This window comes from Crocodylus siamensis, chromosome 1, assembly GCF_052110815.1.
Source record: "Crocodylus siamensis isolate JL-2025a chromosome 1, ASM5211081v1, whole genome shotgun sequence".
Classification (NCBI taxonomy): domain Eukaryota; kingdom Metazoa; phylum Chordata; order Crocodylia; family Crocodylidae; genus Crocodylus; species Crocodylus siamensis.
Window position 1 is genome coordinate 318,862,878 of NC_143395.1, and position 13,581 is coordinate 318,876,458.

The following is a 13,581-nucleotide window of genomic DNA, read 5'->3' on the forward strand; positions in this document are numbered from 1 at the left end:
GACAGTAAAGAAATTCTTCCTTATGTCCAGCCTGAAACGGTCTTGTAGTAGTTTATGACCATTTGACCTCGTCATCCCTTGGGGCACTCTGGTGAACAATCATTCCCCCAGATCTTGGTGGTCACCCCTGATAAACTTATAGGTGGCCATCAGATCACCCCTGAGCCTGCATTTTTCCAGGCTAAAGAGCTCCATGGCTCTCAGTCTGTCATCGTAAAGTCTGTTTTTCTGACCTCTGATCATGCGCGTGGCTCTTCTCTGGACTCTCTCAAGCTTCTCCACGTCCTTTTTGAATTGCGGAGCCCAAAACTGGACGTAGTACTCCAGCTGCGGCCTCACCAAGCCCGAGTATAGGGGGAGAAGGACATCCTGGGACTTGCTTGAGAAGCATCTATGGATGCAAGCCAGCATTTTGGTCGCTTTACTAGCCGCAGCATTGCATTGCAGGCTCATGTTCATCTTGTGGTCAGTAATGACCCCCAAGTCTTTCTTCCGTAGTGCTAGCCAGCGTAGCACTGCCGAGCCTATAAGGATGCTGCAGGTTTTTTTTCCCAGGGTGGAGAACCTTGCATTTTTTGGCGTTAAACACCATGAGGTTCTCGTCTGCCCATTTGCTGAGCCTGTCCAGGTCAGCCTGGATAACTCACCTGTCTTTGGTGTGGATGCTTTGCCCCAAAGTTTGGTGTCATCAGCAAACTTGGCCAGTCCACTCCTGACTCCCATGTCCACATCATTAATGAACATGTTGAACAATATGGGTCCAAAGACAGAGCCTTGGGGGACCCCACTGCTGAGTGACTTCCATCGATTACTATCCTCTGGGTCCGGCCATGGAGCCAATATCCCAGTCAGCGGATCATGGTGGACCCAAGGCCACAATTGGCCAGTTTTGCCAAGAGGTGATCGTGAGATACCAGATCGAAGGCTTTTTTGAAGTCAAGATATATGACTTCAATCTCTTCTCCCTTGTCCAGGTGATGGGTCACCTGGCTGTAGAAGGAAATGAAATTAGTCAAGCAAGACCTACCCACAACAAACCAGTGCTGGCTATCTCTTAGGATGTTGGCATCAGCCAGTCCATTAAGGATGGCCTCTTTAACAAACTTTTCTAAGATCTTCCCCGGGATAGAGGTCAGGTTGATGGGCCTATAGTTAGCTGGATCCACTTTCCTCTCTTTCTTGAAGACAGGCACCACATTGGCCTTCTTCCAGTCTTTGGACACTATACCAGAGCGCCAGGAGTTTTCAAAGATCCTTGGCAGGGCTGGGCTATGATGCTCACCAGCTCCTTGAGTACCCTGGGGTGTAGATTGTCAGGGCCGGCTGACTTGAAGGTATCCAGCTTCTCAAGATCAAGCTTCACGAGGTCAGCATTAATGGAGGGCAGGGGATCTCCCTCACCTGGACTTCCCTGTCCCATAGCGGGCATGGGCGTCCTATGGAACTGATGAAAGACCAACCCAAAGTACCCATTTAATAGGTTGGCTTTTTCCTGAGTGTCAGTTGCCCCATCTGGTTCAGCAGGGGTCCAGTGTTGCCCTTGCTTTTCCTCCGGCTCCCCACATATCTGAAAAAGGACTTTTTATTGTCCTTGATGCCTGAAGCTAGTTGGAGTTCAGTTGCAGCCTTAGCATTCCTGGTTTGCTCCCTGCAGGACCAGACCAGTGCAGAATAATCCTCCTTGGAGGTGAATCCCATCCTCCATGCTTTGTAGGCCTTTATTTTTAGCTTCAGGAGGTCTGCTATATCCCTGGAGAGCCAAGGGGGCTGCTGTGCCCGCTTGCTGCCTTTTCTCTGAGATGGAATAGACTTAGCTTGTGCATTGAGGATCGCTCCCTTGAGGAGCAATCACTCTTCTTGAACTCCCCTCTCCCTGGGGTCATGGTCCCTGAGGGCCTGACTGACCAGCTTCCTGAACTTGTCAAAGTCGGCTTTCCTGAAGTCAAGAACATCCGTGTTGCTTACTGACTTGCCAGCTTTACGGCGGATGGTGAAGGTGATCAGCTCATGGTCACTGTCGCCCAGCTTCCCTTCGATCACTAGGTCGCCGATTAGGTCGTCCCCCGTAGCCAGTACCAGGTCGAGCAGCGCTTTGCCTCTTGTTGGCCCATAGACTTCTTGAGTCAGGTAGAGTCATCCACGCATGAAACGAAGCTTTGCGACTGCTCGGATTTTGCTGAGTGGTCCTCGCAGGAGATGTCCGGGTAGTTGAAGTCACCCATGACAACCATGGCGCTGGAGCATGCGGCCTCAGTCAGTTCCCGGGCGAACTCCTGGTCAAGCTCGGGACTTTGAGTGGGAGGTCTGTAGTAGACTCCCACCGTTGTGTTCCCCACAGATTTTAACCCAGAGGGTCTCCAGTCGGCCACCCTGGTCACCAGTAACAGCTTGCAGGGACGGACAGCTTTCCTTAACATAGGGAGCTATACCCCCACCCCTTTTATCTACGTGATCCCTCCTGTACAGGGTATAGCCCTCTATACCCATGGTCCAGTCATGGGTGGAGTCCCACCAGGTCTCTGTTATCCATATGATGTCATATAATTATTTGCATTGAGCTCCTGGTATTTGTTTATAGGCAGGCAAGTGTCTCCTTGGGGGCTTTTGTCTTGCCCACAAATTGTACGAGGGCTGGGGCAAGGGTGGGCTCCCTTAAGTGCCTTGGCCTGCTGGCTTTGCAAGGGTTGCTCAGTGGGCCAGCAGTGGCAGTAGTTCCCCCCTGTCCCCCAATGGGTTTAGTTTAAAGCCTGGTGGAACAGGTCAGAAGAGCCTCCTCCCCAGGGGAGAGAGGTGGAGGCCATCTCTTCCCAGCAGCTCGCTGCCTCTTGCCAAAGAGTGGGCTGTGGTCATGGAAGCCAAAGCCTTCCTGATGACACCAGTGCCTCAGTCTTTGGTTGACTACATGGATCCTCCTCTCCCTCTTCAGCCCATACCCCAAGACTGGGAGGATTGAAGAGTACGCCACCTGTGCCCCCAAAACCTTTAGCCCCACTCCCAAATCCCTATAGCACCTCATGACCCGGCTGGGAGCCCTCTGAGATGTGTCATTGGTGCCCATGTGAATATGGAGTGTAGGATAGTGGTCTGTGGGCTGGAGGAGCTTAGGGATCTTCTCAATGTCCCGGATGTGGGCCCCCAGGAAGCAGCAGACTTCCCGGGCTAAGGGGTCGGGGCAGCAGATTACCCCATCAGTCCCCCTCAGGATGGAGTCTCCCACAACAAACATCTTACGTTTTGTCTTGGGGAGAGTGGGGGCGGTAGCTGCCCTTGAGCCTGTGTTGCCAGCCGGAGCTGGCAACTCAGCAGGCTCAGCTGGAGCAGCAAGAGGTGTGTACCTGTTGCTAAGCTCTGGCAGGGCAGGGGTCTTGGTGCGGCGGGCCTTAGGGCCCTTGACCACCTTGGTCCATGCCCCTAATTGAACAGAGTGGGAGGTCCCGGAGTCCTCCTCTCTCCTGGACGGAGATGGTGGTCTACCCTCTGGCTCCTGGGGAAGAAGGGCCGGGCAGTAGGAGTCGATCTCCTGCTCACAGTCCTTGATGGCATGCAGTCTCTGGACTGTGGCCTGGAGCTCCTCCAGCTGGCGCGCCAGAGGGCCCAAAAGGGAGCAGACCCCACATGGGGAGGTGGCCGTGTTCCCAGCCGCCAGATGGTGAAAAAGGGACGGGCAGCCAGCACAGCCGAGAGCCAAGGGCTCCATCTGCATGGAGCCTGGCACCAGGGGCCCCGTCTGGGGGGCCGTCTCTGAGGTGCTGGGGGGGGCCGCGGAGCCTGAGGGGACCCTCGGGGTGCAGTGCATGCCCATCCGTGTCATGCCTCTGGTAGGCTGGCTATGGCTGGGACTGTCTACTCTGGGGGGTTCACAGGCAGTGTCTCTGGCCCTCCTGCGTGAACTCCGTGCTAATTCATGTGCTGGCAGGCAAGTGGGCCTGTTTGAGCAGCCTGTTTGCACGGCTCCAGTCGTGTGACTCCCTGTGGGGCTGGGTGAAGTGGAGGCCTGGCTGGGGCTTGACCCGGCCCGGCTCCACTCAGTTCCCTCTTCCCACTCAGTGAGGGGTTAACCCCCTCCCACCACAGGCCCCATTTGCCTCCGGCTGTGCTGGGCATCGGCGGGGGGCTCCGCGGCTGCTGGGGAGTCTCTGGAGGACTTTGGGGGAGTGGGGGCACAGCGGGCTTTCACCCACACGTCTCTCGCCACTCCGGAGCCTAACTGATACCAGAGGCAGAGTGTGCAAGTTCTTCTAAAGAAGTTGACAACCAGCCAATCTGTGGTTGTTTGTTTGCTGTCTTTTGATGGAGTTGTGTTTTGGGCAGTGGTTGTGTCAGATGAGCAAGACTGTGTGACAGTAGCTTGATGGCCCTGCTTCATTTGGCAGGGGTTCTGTGCTTTCACAGAAAAAAAGACTACTCCTGCTGGAAATCTGCTTTGGTTGTATGGGGGTGGAGAAGGGTACAGGAGTAACTTGGAGAGAACAGGATGGCTCCTGTCTGTTCTCCATAGTCAGAGAGGACTGGAGGAAAGGAAGGGCTTTCTTTCTCAAAAGATGGAAATAACAGCATAGATTTAGAATACGAGATGCGAGCTGAATCTCTAAGAGGATGCCACTTGAAGAAACAGTCAGCAAGACCCAGAGTTCTGTGGGGAAAAATACAGTAGTACCCAGTAGTGGAATGAAGAAACTGCGTTGGGGAAAATGCTTATTTTGCTTTAAGTTGACTTTTGAATTGTGACGTTAACCAGATTCCAGGAAGGGACGTTTGAGACTCAGAGTCTAGGTTTAGTAGTTGAATAAGAAGGGGAAACAGGGCAGGAGCAGGGTCTGAAACCAGATTGGGTAAAACCCTGCTACAAGGTTTGTGGCAGTACAGTCCAAATATAGGAAAAGGACAGGATACCTGGAGTCTTTAAATCATGCAGGAAGAATGGATTCATCGTAGAAAAGGTACCATTATATGTAATATTCTATAATAAACTGTGTGAAATATTTTTTTGATGTCTGAAAACTTTGACACTCATTTTAACTCTGGGTGCATTGAGTATGTTTCTGTTTTTGTATTTTAACAGAGTTTAAAAGCAGATCCAGAAGAGCTGTTTACAAAGCTGGAGAGAATTGGCAAGGGCTCTTTTGGCGAGGTTTTTAAAGGAATTGACAATCGGACTCAGAAAGTGGTTGCTATAAAAATAATTGATCTGGAAGAAGCAGAAGATGAAATAGAAGATATCCAGCAAGAAATTACAGTGCTGAGTCAGTGTGACAGTCCATATGTAACAAAATATTATGGATCCTATTTAAAGGTAAGAAAATTATTCCTATATCTATATATCTGTATATATTTTTATAGTGAAAGATTTCATTCAGCCATGAAATTGTGGATGTTTGTAAGGACTAGAATAGAATAACAGCATTCTAATTTAAAGGGGAAATGTTTTGATCCTTTTGATTTTAAAGACCAAATGAACCACTGTATTTTGTGGCGATCTTGTGACAAGACTTTGGTTAAGAAGAAACCAGTATATGTGTCTGTTTTGTCCCTTTACTTTAAAGGTGGAAGATAATTATTTTGTCTACTATTAATATGTCAGCAGTGTTATATTATGGTCTTAACAAAAAGTAACGTGTTTATATCAAGTAAATATTATACAAGTCATAATCTTACATTTTAAGATTAGAACACATTGAAAATATAATTAAAAAAATAACACAGTTTAAACTACTTTAACGGCTAGTACACTAAGTTTAACTAGTTTTGTTGGGCTTTAACTTGAAACAGTGTATTTTTAAGAACTAAGGTGTGTTTAGTTTTGGTTCCACTCTTGACCTGAGTATCTTGTCACAGTTCCCAATTTAGATACCTTTATATGTAGGATAATAGATTCCGTTCAGGTTTTGATTAGGGTACAACGTGAAAGTACAAGTTTTATTGATCGGATCAACTTTTAGGCTGAATTTCTTTTCCTTGAATCGGCACTGAGCTGATTTTATATTAGATGAGTTCTATGCTGCTAGATTCTTAAAAGAAGTAATACTTATTATGGCTGGCATTCTTCATTCCTTATAAAAGGTAGCTTGCCAGGGTGGACACTTTAGCACTCTTTTGTCTGACTGTTACGTCTGCGTAGTTCACTCTTTTTGTCACTGAAACTGCCTAAAGGAGGGCAGAGCTTTCATTAATGCCTTGAAAGATGGCTCAGAGGTTTTTAAGTCGCAGAAAATACCTGAAGTACTGCATTCTATCCACTTCCTTCATCCTAGGAACTTCCTGCTTCATTTGTGAAGATATGAATATTCTAAATTAATTATTAACCAATCAAGATTTCTGAGATCATTTGGTTGCAGAGTAAGAATGGGTTGCTCAGTGGATCAAGAAGACGCATGGCTAACCCTGCTAACATAGTCCACTCTCTACATCCTGCTGTCTGGACTTAGCTGCCTAGGCAGCTTGAGAATGTGAGCTCTAGGGATATTGTGAGTAATATAAGATCTAATGTCATGTTTTGCTGCCTTTGTGCAGACTTTCTTGAGGGCAGATCTAAAGAACAGCAGGAAGGCTGTGAAGCACATGTTTGAACAAAATAAATGGCCTCATTTGTAGCTTTCTTTCCTTCTTTTTGGAATCTCTTGACCAAGGATTGTTGGTTACATGAAACATGACTTTTTAGAGAGGGCAAAAGCAAAATTTCTTCTTAGAGTTTTTTCTTCTTAAAGTCTGACCTATCTTTTCATAAAAATCAGTCTTGTATTCCAAGGGAAATGTTTCACATGAATTCTTAAGATCATTTCTTCAATTCCCCACCTAGACATTTCTCCTAGAGGCCTAGTAGTGAATGTGCTTCTCAGAAGAGAAGACTGAAAGCAGTAAACTAATTTTGTTTGATAGCAATGAATACACATGATTGAGTCCAGTAATTTCAAAACCACACGGTTCCTTCCTAAGAAGAGGACAGACCTTTTGAAAATTTAGGAACTAAGGAGGCAGGGTTAAGTGGCACCATATAAACTAATTCAGAGAGCAGCCATCCTGCTCTGCCTTCTGCTTTTTCATTGAATGTATTATTTATTGTGGTAGACACAGTCTCTATCTAAAACAGATTGAAAAAGATACAAGCAAGAGTCATGGGCCTCACTGGGGCATGTCTTTTATTTTTGTAGTAAATACATTTTTAAACATAAATCTAACTGCTATGTCAGTACCAGATGTGTCTGTATTCATGCAGGTTAAAGTAAGGCAGTAGAATGGGTGGGAGAGAGAGTGACTACAGGTATAAAAAAAAAAAAAGAAGGACTTGGGTAAAAGAGAGGAGGGTAAGTATAGGGTAGCCAACTAACAGGTGACAGGGTGGTCTGGGAGAGATGTGCAGCAATCAATGTCAGTACAGCAATTAAGAGGGGGAATATACATTTCTTAGTTAAAGGAGTGATATCAGGAGGTTGTGAAGGTAATACTGACAACTGCCTCTGTTACTATTGTTCCGCATGTACATAAACTGCCAAAAGGTACTTAACTAAACATTATTTTCATTTGTGGTTAAAAAGTGAGCAACATATGAAATTACTTGAGTACATATCAAACGGATTAGGATGTAGAGCAGTGGTTCCCAAACTTTTGATACCTAGGACACGTTTTTTTTGTGAACTACACCCAAAAATGTGTCTGTAAGTCTCAGGGTAATGTATGAGTATGTGTTTTAGGCCCAATTGCCTACTTACACATGGTTGAGTGTATGCAAGTCATTAGATCTATGTGAATAGGGAAGTAACCAAACAAATTTGGCTGATTTTGGAGTATAGTGATTTGATTTGGAGATTCAAATCACTGTCCTGATTTGATTTGGCTGAATCGGCTTCAGAAGATTCGGTGCTGTTTTGGACAGATTTGGTGATTTGGATTGGCCGGGGAGAGACAGGCACAGCTGGGCAGCTCCAGATTTTCCCGTGGCTCTTTGGGCTGTGCCTGTGTCTCTCTGGGCAGGGGTAGCTGTGGGAGAAGCCCCCATGGCTGCCCTGCCTGACTCCAGCCTAGTCCTGGCACTTTAACCCCGCCCCCAGAAAACCCCTGTACTCACTGGCTGCAGGAGCAGAGATTGGGGCCTCTGGGTGCTCATGGCAGGGCCCTTGCACGCAGTGTGGGGTAGTGGGGCTTTTTATTCTGGAGGCTAGGCCAGGTGTGGGATGGGGGCTTCTCCCATGGCTCCTCTGGCTGTGCCTGCCTCTTCCCCAGCTGTGGGGGCTACGCCCTGCTGCCGCTTGTCCGACTGGCTTGATGGGGAGATGTGATGTAGGTGTAGCTTGCTCTGGGTGGCAGCAGGACAGAGCCCCCACTCCCACCGCTGCTGTGCCCACGTCAGTGCTGGGAGCTGGGGCTCTGCCCTGCCTCCACTTGCCAGCGAGCCAGCACGAGGGGGCATGGGATGTGGGCATGGTAGTGCTAGGAGCGGGGGCTCTGCCCTGCTGCTACTGTCAGCTGCCTATTTAGTCTATGGCTGAATCTCCGAATCGGCCGAATCTTTTCCAAATTGATTTGTAGCTTTTACTTTGTCTCCTGATTCAATTCAGATTTGGAGATTCGGTCCCAGAATCGGGCCAAATCTCCAGATTGAATCAGCTACCGAAGCTTTGTACAGCCCTACAAGTCATGTATGCATATACATGACTACTTGCCTCCCACCATGTATACCAGTGGTCTCCAACCTTTTTATGGTGAAGATCACTTTTTGGAAGCAAAGGGCACCCCAGGATCTACAGTGCCCTCCCTCTGCCCCACCCCATGCTGCCTCCTGCTCCATCCCTACCTTTTCCCATGCGCCCCTGGACTGCAGTGTGTCCCAGACTGGGCTGGGGCCCAGTCCCACATCTGTACTGTGGCTACGCTGAGTCGTGTCCACTCAGTGGCCAGACGAACATGGCATCAGGCCCTGGCCCTAGGCTGACCGGGTTTGGGAGTCTCTGTGGTCCAGGAGTGCATTTCTGGGGAGGCTCCCGCTGCTAGGCACAGCCTGCCAGAGGCCCTGGTGGCCTGTGCCCCCCAACCTGTGGTCCAGAGTCCCTGGGGGCCTGTGCTCTCCCCCACCTATGCTCAGGATGAGGTAGCTGCTGCTGCAGGCTGCGCGCTGTGTCCTGAGCACAGGTGTGGGGGGGGAATTGGCCCCTGGGGCCTCCACTGGGCTGCACCCTGTGGCAGGAGACCCACTCCCCCCACATGCCCCTGCATGACCAGATCTTCCCAGACCCAGCTGGGCCGGGACTGCCCCCACATGAGCTGGTTGAGCCACGCCTGCATATAGCTAGCTGCAGCAGGACTTGAGGCACAGCAGCAGTCATCTCTGCCCCCACACAGATGGGGAGGGAGCCCCCCCTGTGCCTCTGGAGGAGTCCCCTGGGCTTTAATCCTCCCACCACCTGGATGCGGTAGGACCCTACTTACCTTCCCCTGCTCCTGGCTGGGCTGCATGGTCAGTCGTTCACTGTGAGGGGCCTCGATCTGTCCCCCACACTTTCCCTCCCCCACAGACTGACCTACTGGGGCTAGGGGCAGCAGCTGTGCGCATGCTTCCATGCCCAGCTGTCCCCTCAGCCCAGGGTTAGCTCAGAGGCTCTGGGATCTACCTGTTGATCAGGATCCCTAGGTTAGTGACCACTAATATATACTGTGTGTGGCAACCAAAATTAAGGGATGTGAAGGATAACATTTAAACTATATGTGTATTTGTACCAGTAATGCATTACTGGTTAATGTTTAGCGTGGGGCACAGGGTGGTGGGCTCTCAAGAGGATACTGAGCTAGATGGACTGGCGGTGTGGCTCAGTATGGCACTTCTTTTCTTTATGTATGTGCGTGTGTGTGCATATGAAGTGCTGTATATACGAAGTTTCATAACTGGTAGGGTTGGAAGGGACCCGAGCAGATAATCAAGTGTGACCGCCTGCCACGGCAGAAAAGAATGCTGGGGTCAAACAACCCTGGCTAGGTGGTTGTCTAGCTTCCTTTTGAAGACCCCCAGGATAGGAGCGAGCACCACTTTTCTTGGAAGTTGGTTTCAGATTCTAGCTGCCCTGACTGTGAAGCAGTGCCTCCTGATTCATAGATTCATAGATGCTAGGGTCGGAAGGGACCTCAATAGATCATCGAGTCTGACCCCCTGCATAAGCAGGAAAGAGTGCTGGGCCTACAATACCCCAGCTAGATACACATCTAACCTTCGCTTGAAGACCCCCAGGGTAGGGGAGAGCACCACCTCCCTTGGGAGCCCGTTCCAGACCTTGGCCACTCGAACTGTGAAGAAGTTCCTCCTAATATCCAATCTAAATCTGCTCTCTTATAGCTTGTGGCCATTATTTCTTGTAACCCCGGGGGGGGCCTTGGTGAATAAATACTCACCAATTCCCTTCTGTGCCCCCCTGATGAACTTATAGGCAGCCACCAGGTCGCCTCTCAACCTTCTCTTGCGGAGGCTGAAAAGGTCCAGTTTCTCTAGTCTCTCCTCGTAGGGCTTGGCCTGCAGGCCCTTAACCATACGAGTGGCCCTTCTCTGGACCCTCTCCAGGTTATCCGCATTCTTCGTGAAGTGCGGCGCCCAGAATTGCACGCAGTACTCCAGCTGCGGTCTGACCAGCGCCCGATAGAGGGGAAGTATCACCTCCTTGGACCTATTTGTCATGCATCTGCTGATGCACGATAAAGTGCCATTGGCTTTTCTGATGGTTTCGTCACACTGCCGACTCATGTTCATCTTGGAGTCCACTAGGACTCCAAGATCCCTTTCCACTTCCGTGCCACCCAGCAGGTCATTTCCTAGGCTGTAGGTGTGCTGGACATTTTTCCTCCCTAGATGCAGCACTTTGCATTTCTCCTTGTTGAACTGCATTCTGTTGTTTTCTGCCCACTTGTCTAACCTGTCCAGGTCTGCTTGCAGCTGTTCCCTGCGCTCCGGCGTGTCCACTTCGCCCCATAGCTTAGTGTCATCTGCAAACTTGGACAGAGTACATTTCACTCCCTCATCCAAGTCGCTGATGAAGACATTAAAGAGTATCGGTCCAAGGACCGAGCCCTGCGGGACCCCACTGCCCACACCCTTCCAGGTCTAGCCTGAGTCTACTCTCCATCAACTTATGGCCGTTATTCCTCATTACTCCTGGTAGTGCTTGGGGGAATAGGGACTCTCCCATTGCCTGCCGGTCTCCCTTGGCAAGTTTTTATAGATGGCCACCAGATCCCCTCTTAGCCTTCTCTTGTGGAGGCTGAACAGGTTCAGGTCCCATAGCCTCTCCTCGTAGGGCCTGCCTTGCTGCCCCCGGGTCATGCGAGGGCCTTGACCCTCTTGATGCTGTCCACATCCCTCCAGAAGTGCGGCACCCAGAACTGGATGCAGTACTCCAAGTGTGGCCTGACCAATATCACACAGAGTGGGAGGATCACCTCCTTGGACCTTCTCGTGATGCATCTGTGGATTTTGTGGCCTGGTCGTAGAAGGCAGCCAAGTTGGTCTGACAGGACCTGCCTCTAATGAACCCATGTTGATTGCCCCTAAATATAATCTTTCCTGCTGGTCTCTCGCAGATGTATTCCTGGATAATTTTCTCAAAGCTTTCCCAGGACTGAGGTAAGACTGACAGGCCTATAGTTTTCTGGGTCCTTCTTCCTCCCTTTTTTGAAGGGAGCCGAGCGCCTGGACCGACCCCTCAGCGGAGGCCTCACCTCCTCGGCCACAGCCCTCCCTGCGGGTTGTTAAACCTCTCTTGTGTTAGTTGGATTGGTAGGGCTCCCGCCGAGGGACGGCGAGGCCCCCGGGCCGGGCAGGAACAGCCCCCCTACAGTCTCAAGCAACGGAGGTGTAATCCTCCGTGGTTATGGCCCCTCCCTTCCATTGTGTGTATGCCTCCTTTTTAGCTTTGAGATGTTCCTGGATGCCTTTGGTGAGCCATGGGGGCTGTTGAGCAGTCTTTGATCCATGTTGCAACTGTCACCCTTTGGACTTGGAGGATTGTCTCCTTAAGGAATGACCACTCTTCTTGAACTCCCAACTCCCCTCCCTTCCCCTCCCCTCCAGGACCTTGGTGCCTCCCCAACTAGTTTCCTTAACTCCTTGAAATCAGCCCTCCTGAAGTCCAGGGCTGCTGCATTGCTGCAGGTCTTTGACACCCTGCGCTGGATGGTGAATTCCAGGAGGCGATGATCGCTATCGCCCAGGTTGTTGAGAACCCACTGCCCCCTCACCAGGTCATTGCCTGTGGCCAGGACCATGTCCAACAAGGCATTCCTCCGGTGGAACTGTGCATCTCCTGGGTTAGGTGGAGGTCGGCTAGGAACCTATGTGAGCAGTCAAACCTGGCTGACTGCTCCTTCCAGCAGACGTCCGGGTGCTATACTGGGCCAGACCAGTGCTCCGTCTAGCTTACTATCCTCTCTCTGACAGTGGAAGAAGCATATGCTATAGAGAAAGGGTAGGGAAAATTCACTGTGGCCCACCCTGTAGCCAACCCTCCTAGCGCTGCTGCCCGCCTTATGCAGCTGAGCCTGCAAAAGGGTGGTGCAGCTGGCAAGGATGGTGCCTGCCTCTTCCCAGTGTGGCAGCTGTGGCAGGGCTGGACTAGGAGTGGACAGAAGTGTGGTGGGCTGAGCTGCAAGGGGTAGGCAGCAGCCCTGGGAAGGGTGGAGCCATCTGGCCACAGCGTGGTGCTGCCCCTGTTCCAGAGCCCTGACATCAGCTGCGTACAGCAGGCGGCTGCAGGCGCTCCTCAGAGCAGATGGTGGGGGAGGAGCTGGGGTTGCAGTGCCTCAGGCCCCTCCCTCACCATCTGCTCTGAGGTGCGCCTGCAGCTGCCTGCTGTATGAAGCTGATGCCAGAGGTCTGGGGTCCAGTGCAACTGTTTGCAGCCTCCTGGCTGCAGCCCAGGCTCTGGGTAGCTGTTGCCACCCATGGAGCCTGAGCTGCTTGCAGCAGGGTTTGCAGCTACCTGCCGGGAGCAGCCTGGCCTCCATGGCTGGTGACAGCTGCCCAGAGCCTGGGCCGGTGGTGGCATGCCAAGCAAAATGGTCTTGTGTGCCATACTCTCGAATGCGTGCTAGGGGTTGGCAATCCCTGCTGTAACTTAATTGCATGTTATGGACTTGATGCAGGGATTACTGAAATTGTGACTTTTGTGTTACATATAAGACATCTTACAGATTGTGACAACAATGACCCTCTCTGGCCTTAATGAATAGTGTTGGACTACTGAAGTATGATATAACTAGAACTAGACAAGATTGTAAAAGACGGTTGAAAGCTCCAGTTGTTGCAGCATAAATTGGCTTGCTTAATGTATAGTACAGAAAGGTAAGAGCAAATCATTCTGGTGTCCACTGGCTGCTTTTGTAGAGAATCCTGTCTGAAGTTTTTGTTCTCTTTTGAACAGATTGGCCCTTAAAACTTTTTCTTCACTTCTGTTTCCTATGTCCTCAGTAGCTTTCTCTGAATGTATGTGTGCTCTTTGAAGTATACTTTAATAGGCAAGGACTCCTCTTAACTCTAAGACTTCATGCTGTGGAGTACTTCCAGAAACTTTTGCTTTACTGCTTGGAAATTTTAAGGAGTTATGTTTATCT

At 50.3% G+C, this 13,581-nt stretch overlaps 1 protein-coding gene across 5 annotated transcripts in view; it reads left to right on the forward strand.

Moving 5' to 3' along the window:
- STK24 (serine/threonine kinase 24) overlaps window positions 1-13,581 on the forward strand; it is a 105,472-nt gene that overhangs the window by 16,519 nt on the left and 75,372 nt on the right. For 4 of the 5 annotated variants that reach the window (XM_090023169.1, XM_090023162.1, XM_090023152.1 and 1 more), the window contains exon 2: window positions 5,063-5,293. In XM_090023169.1, coding sequence (XP_089879295.1) covers window positions 5,063-5,293 — 231 coding nt within the window. Of the gene's footprint in view, window positions 1-4,795; window positions 4,941-5,062; window positions 5,294-13,581 lie in introns of those variants that run through there. The other variant, XM_090023178.1, reaches the window with a different exon arrangement.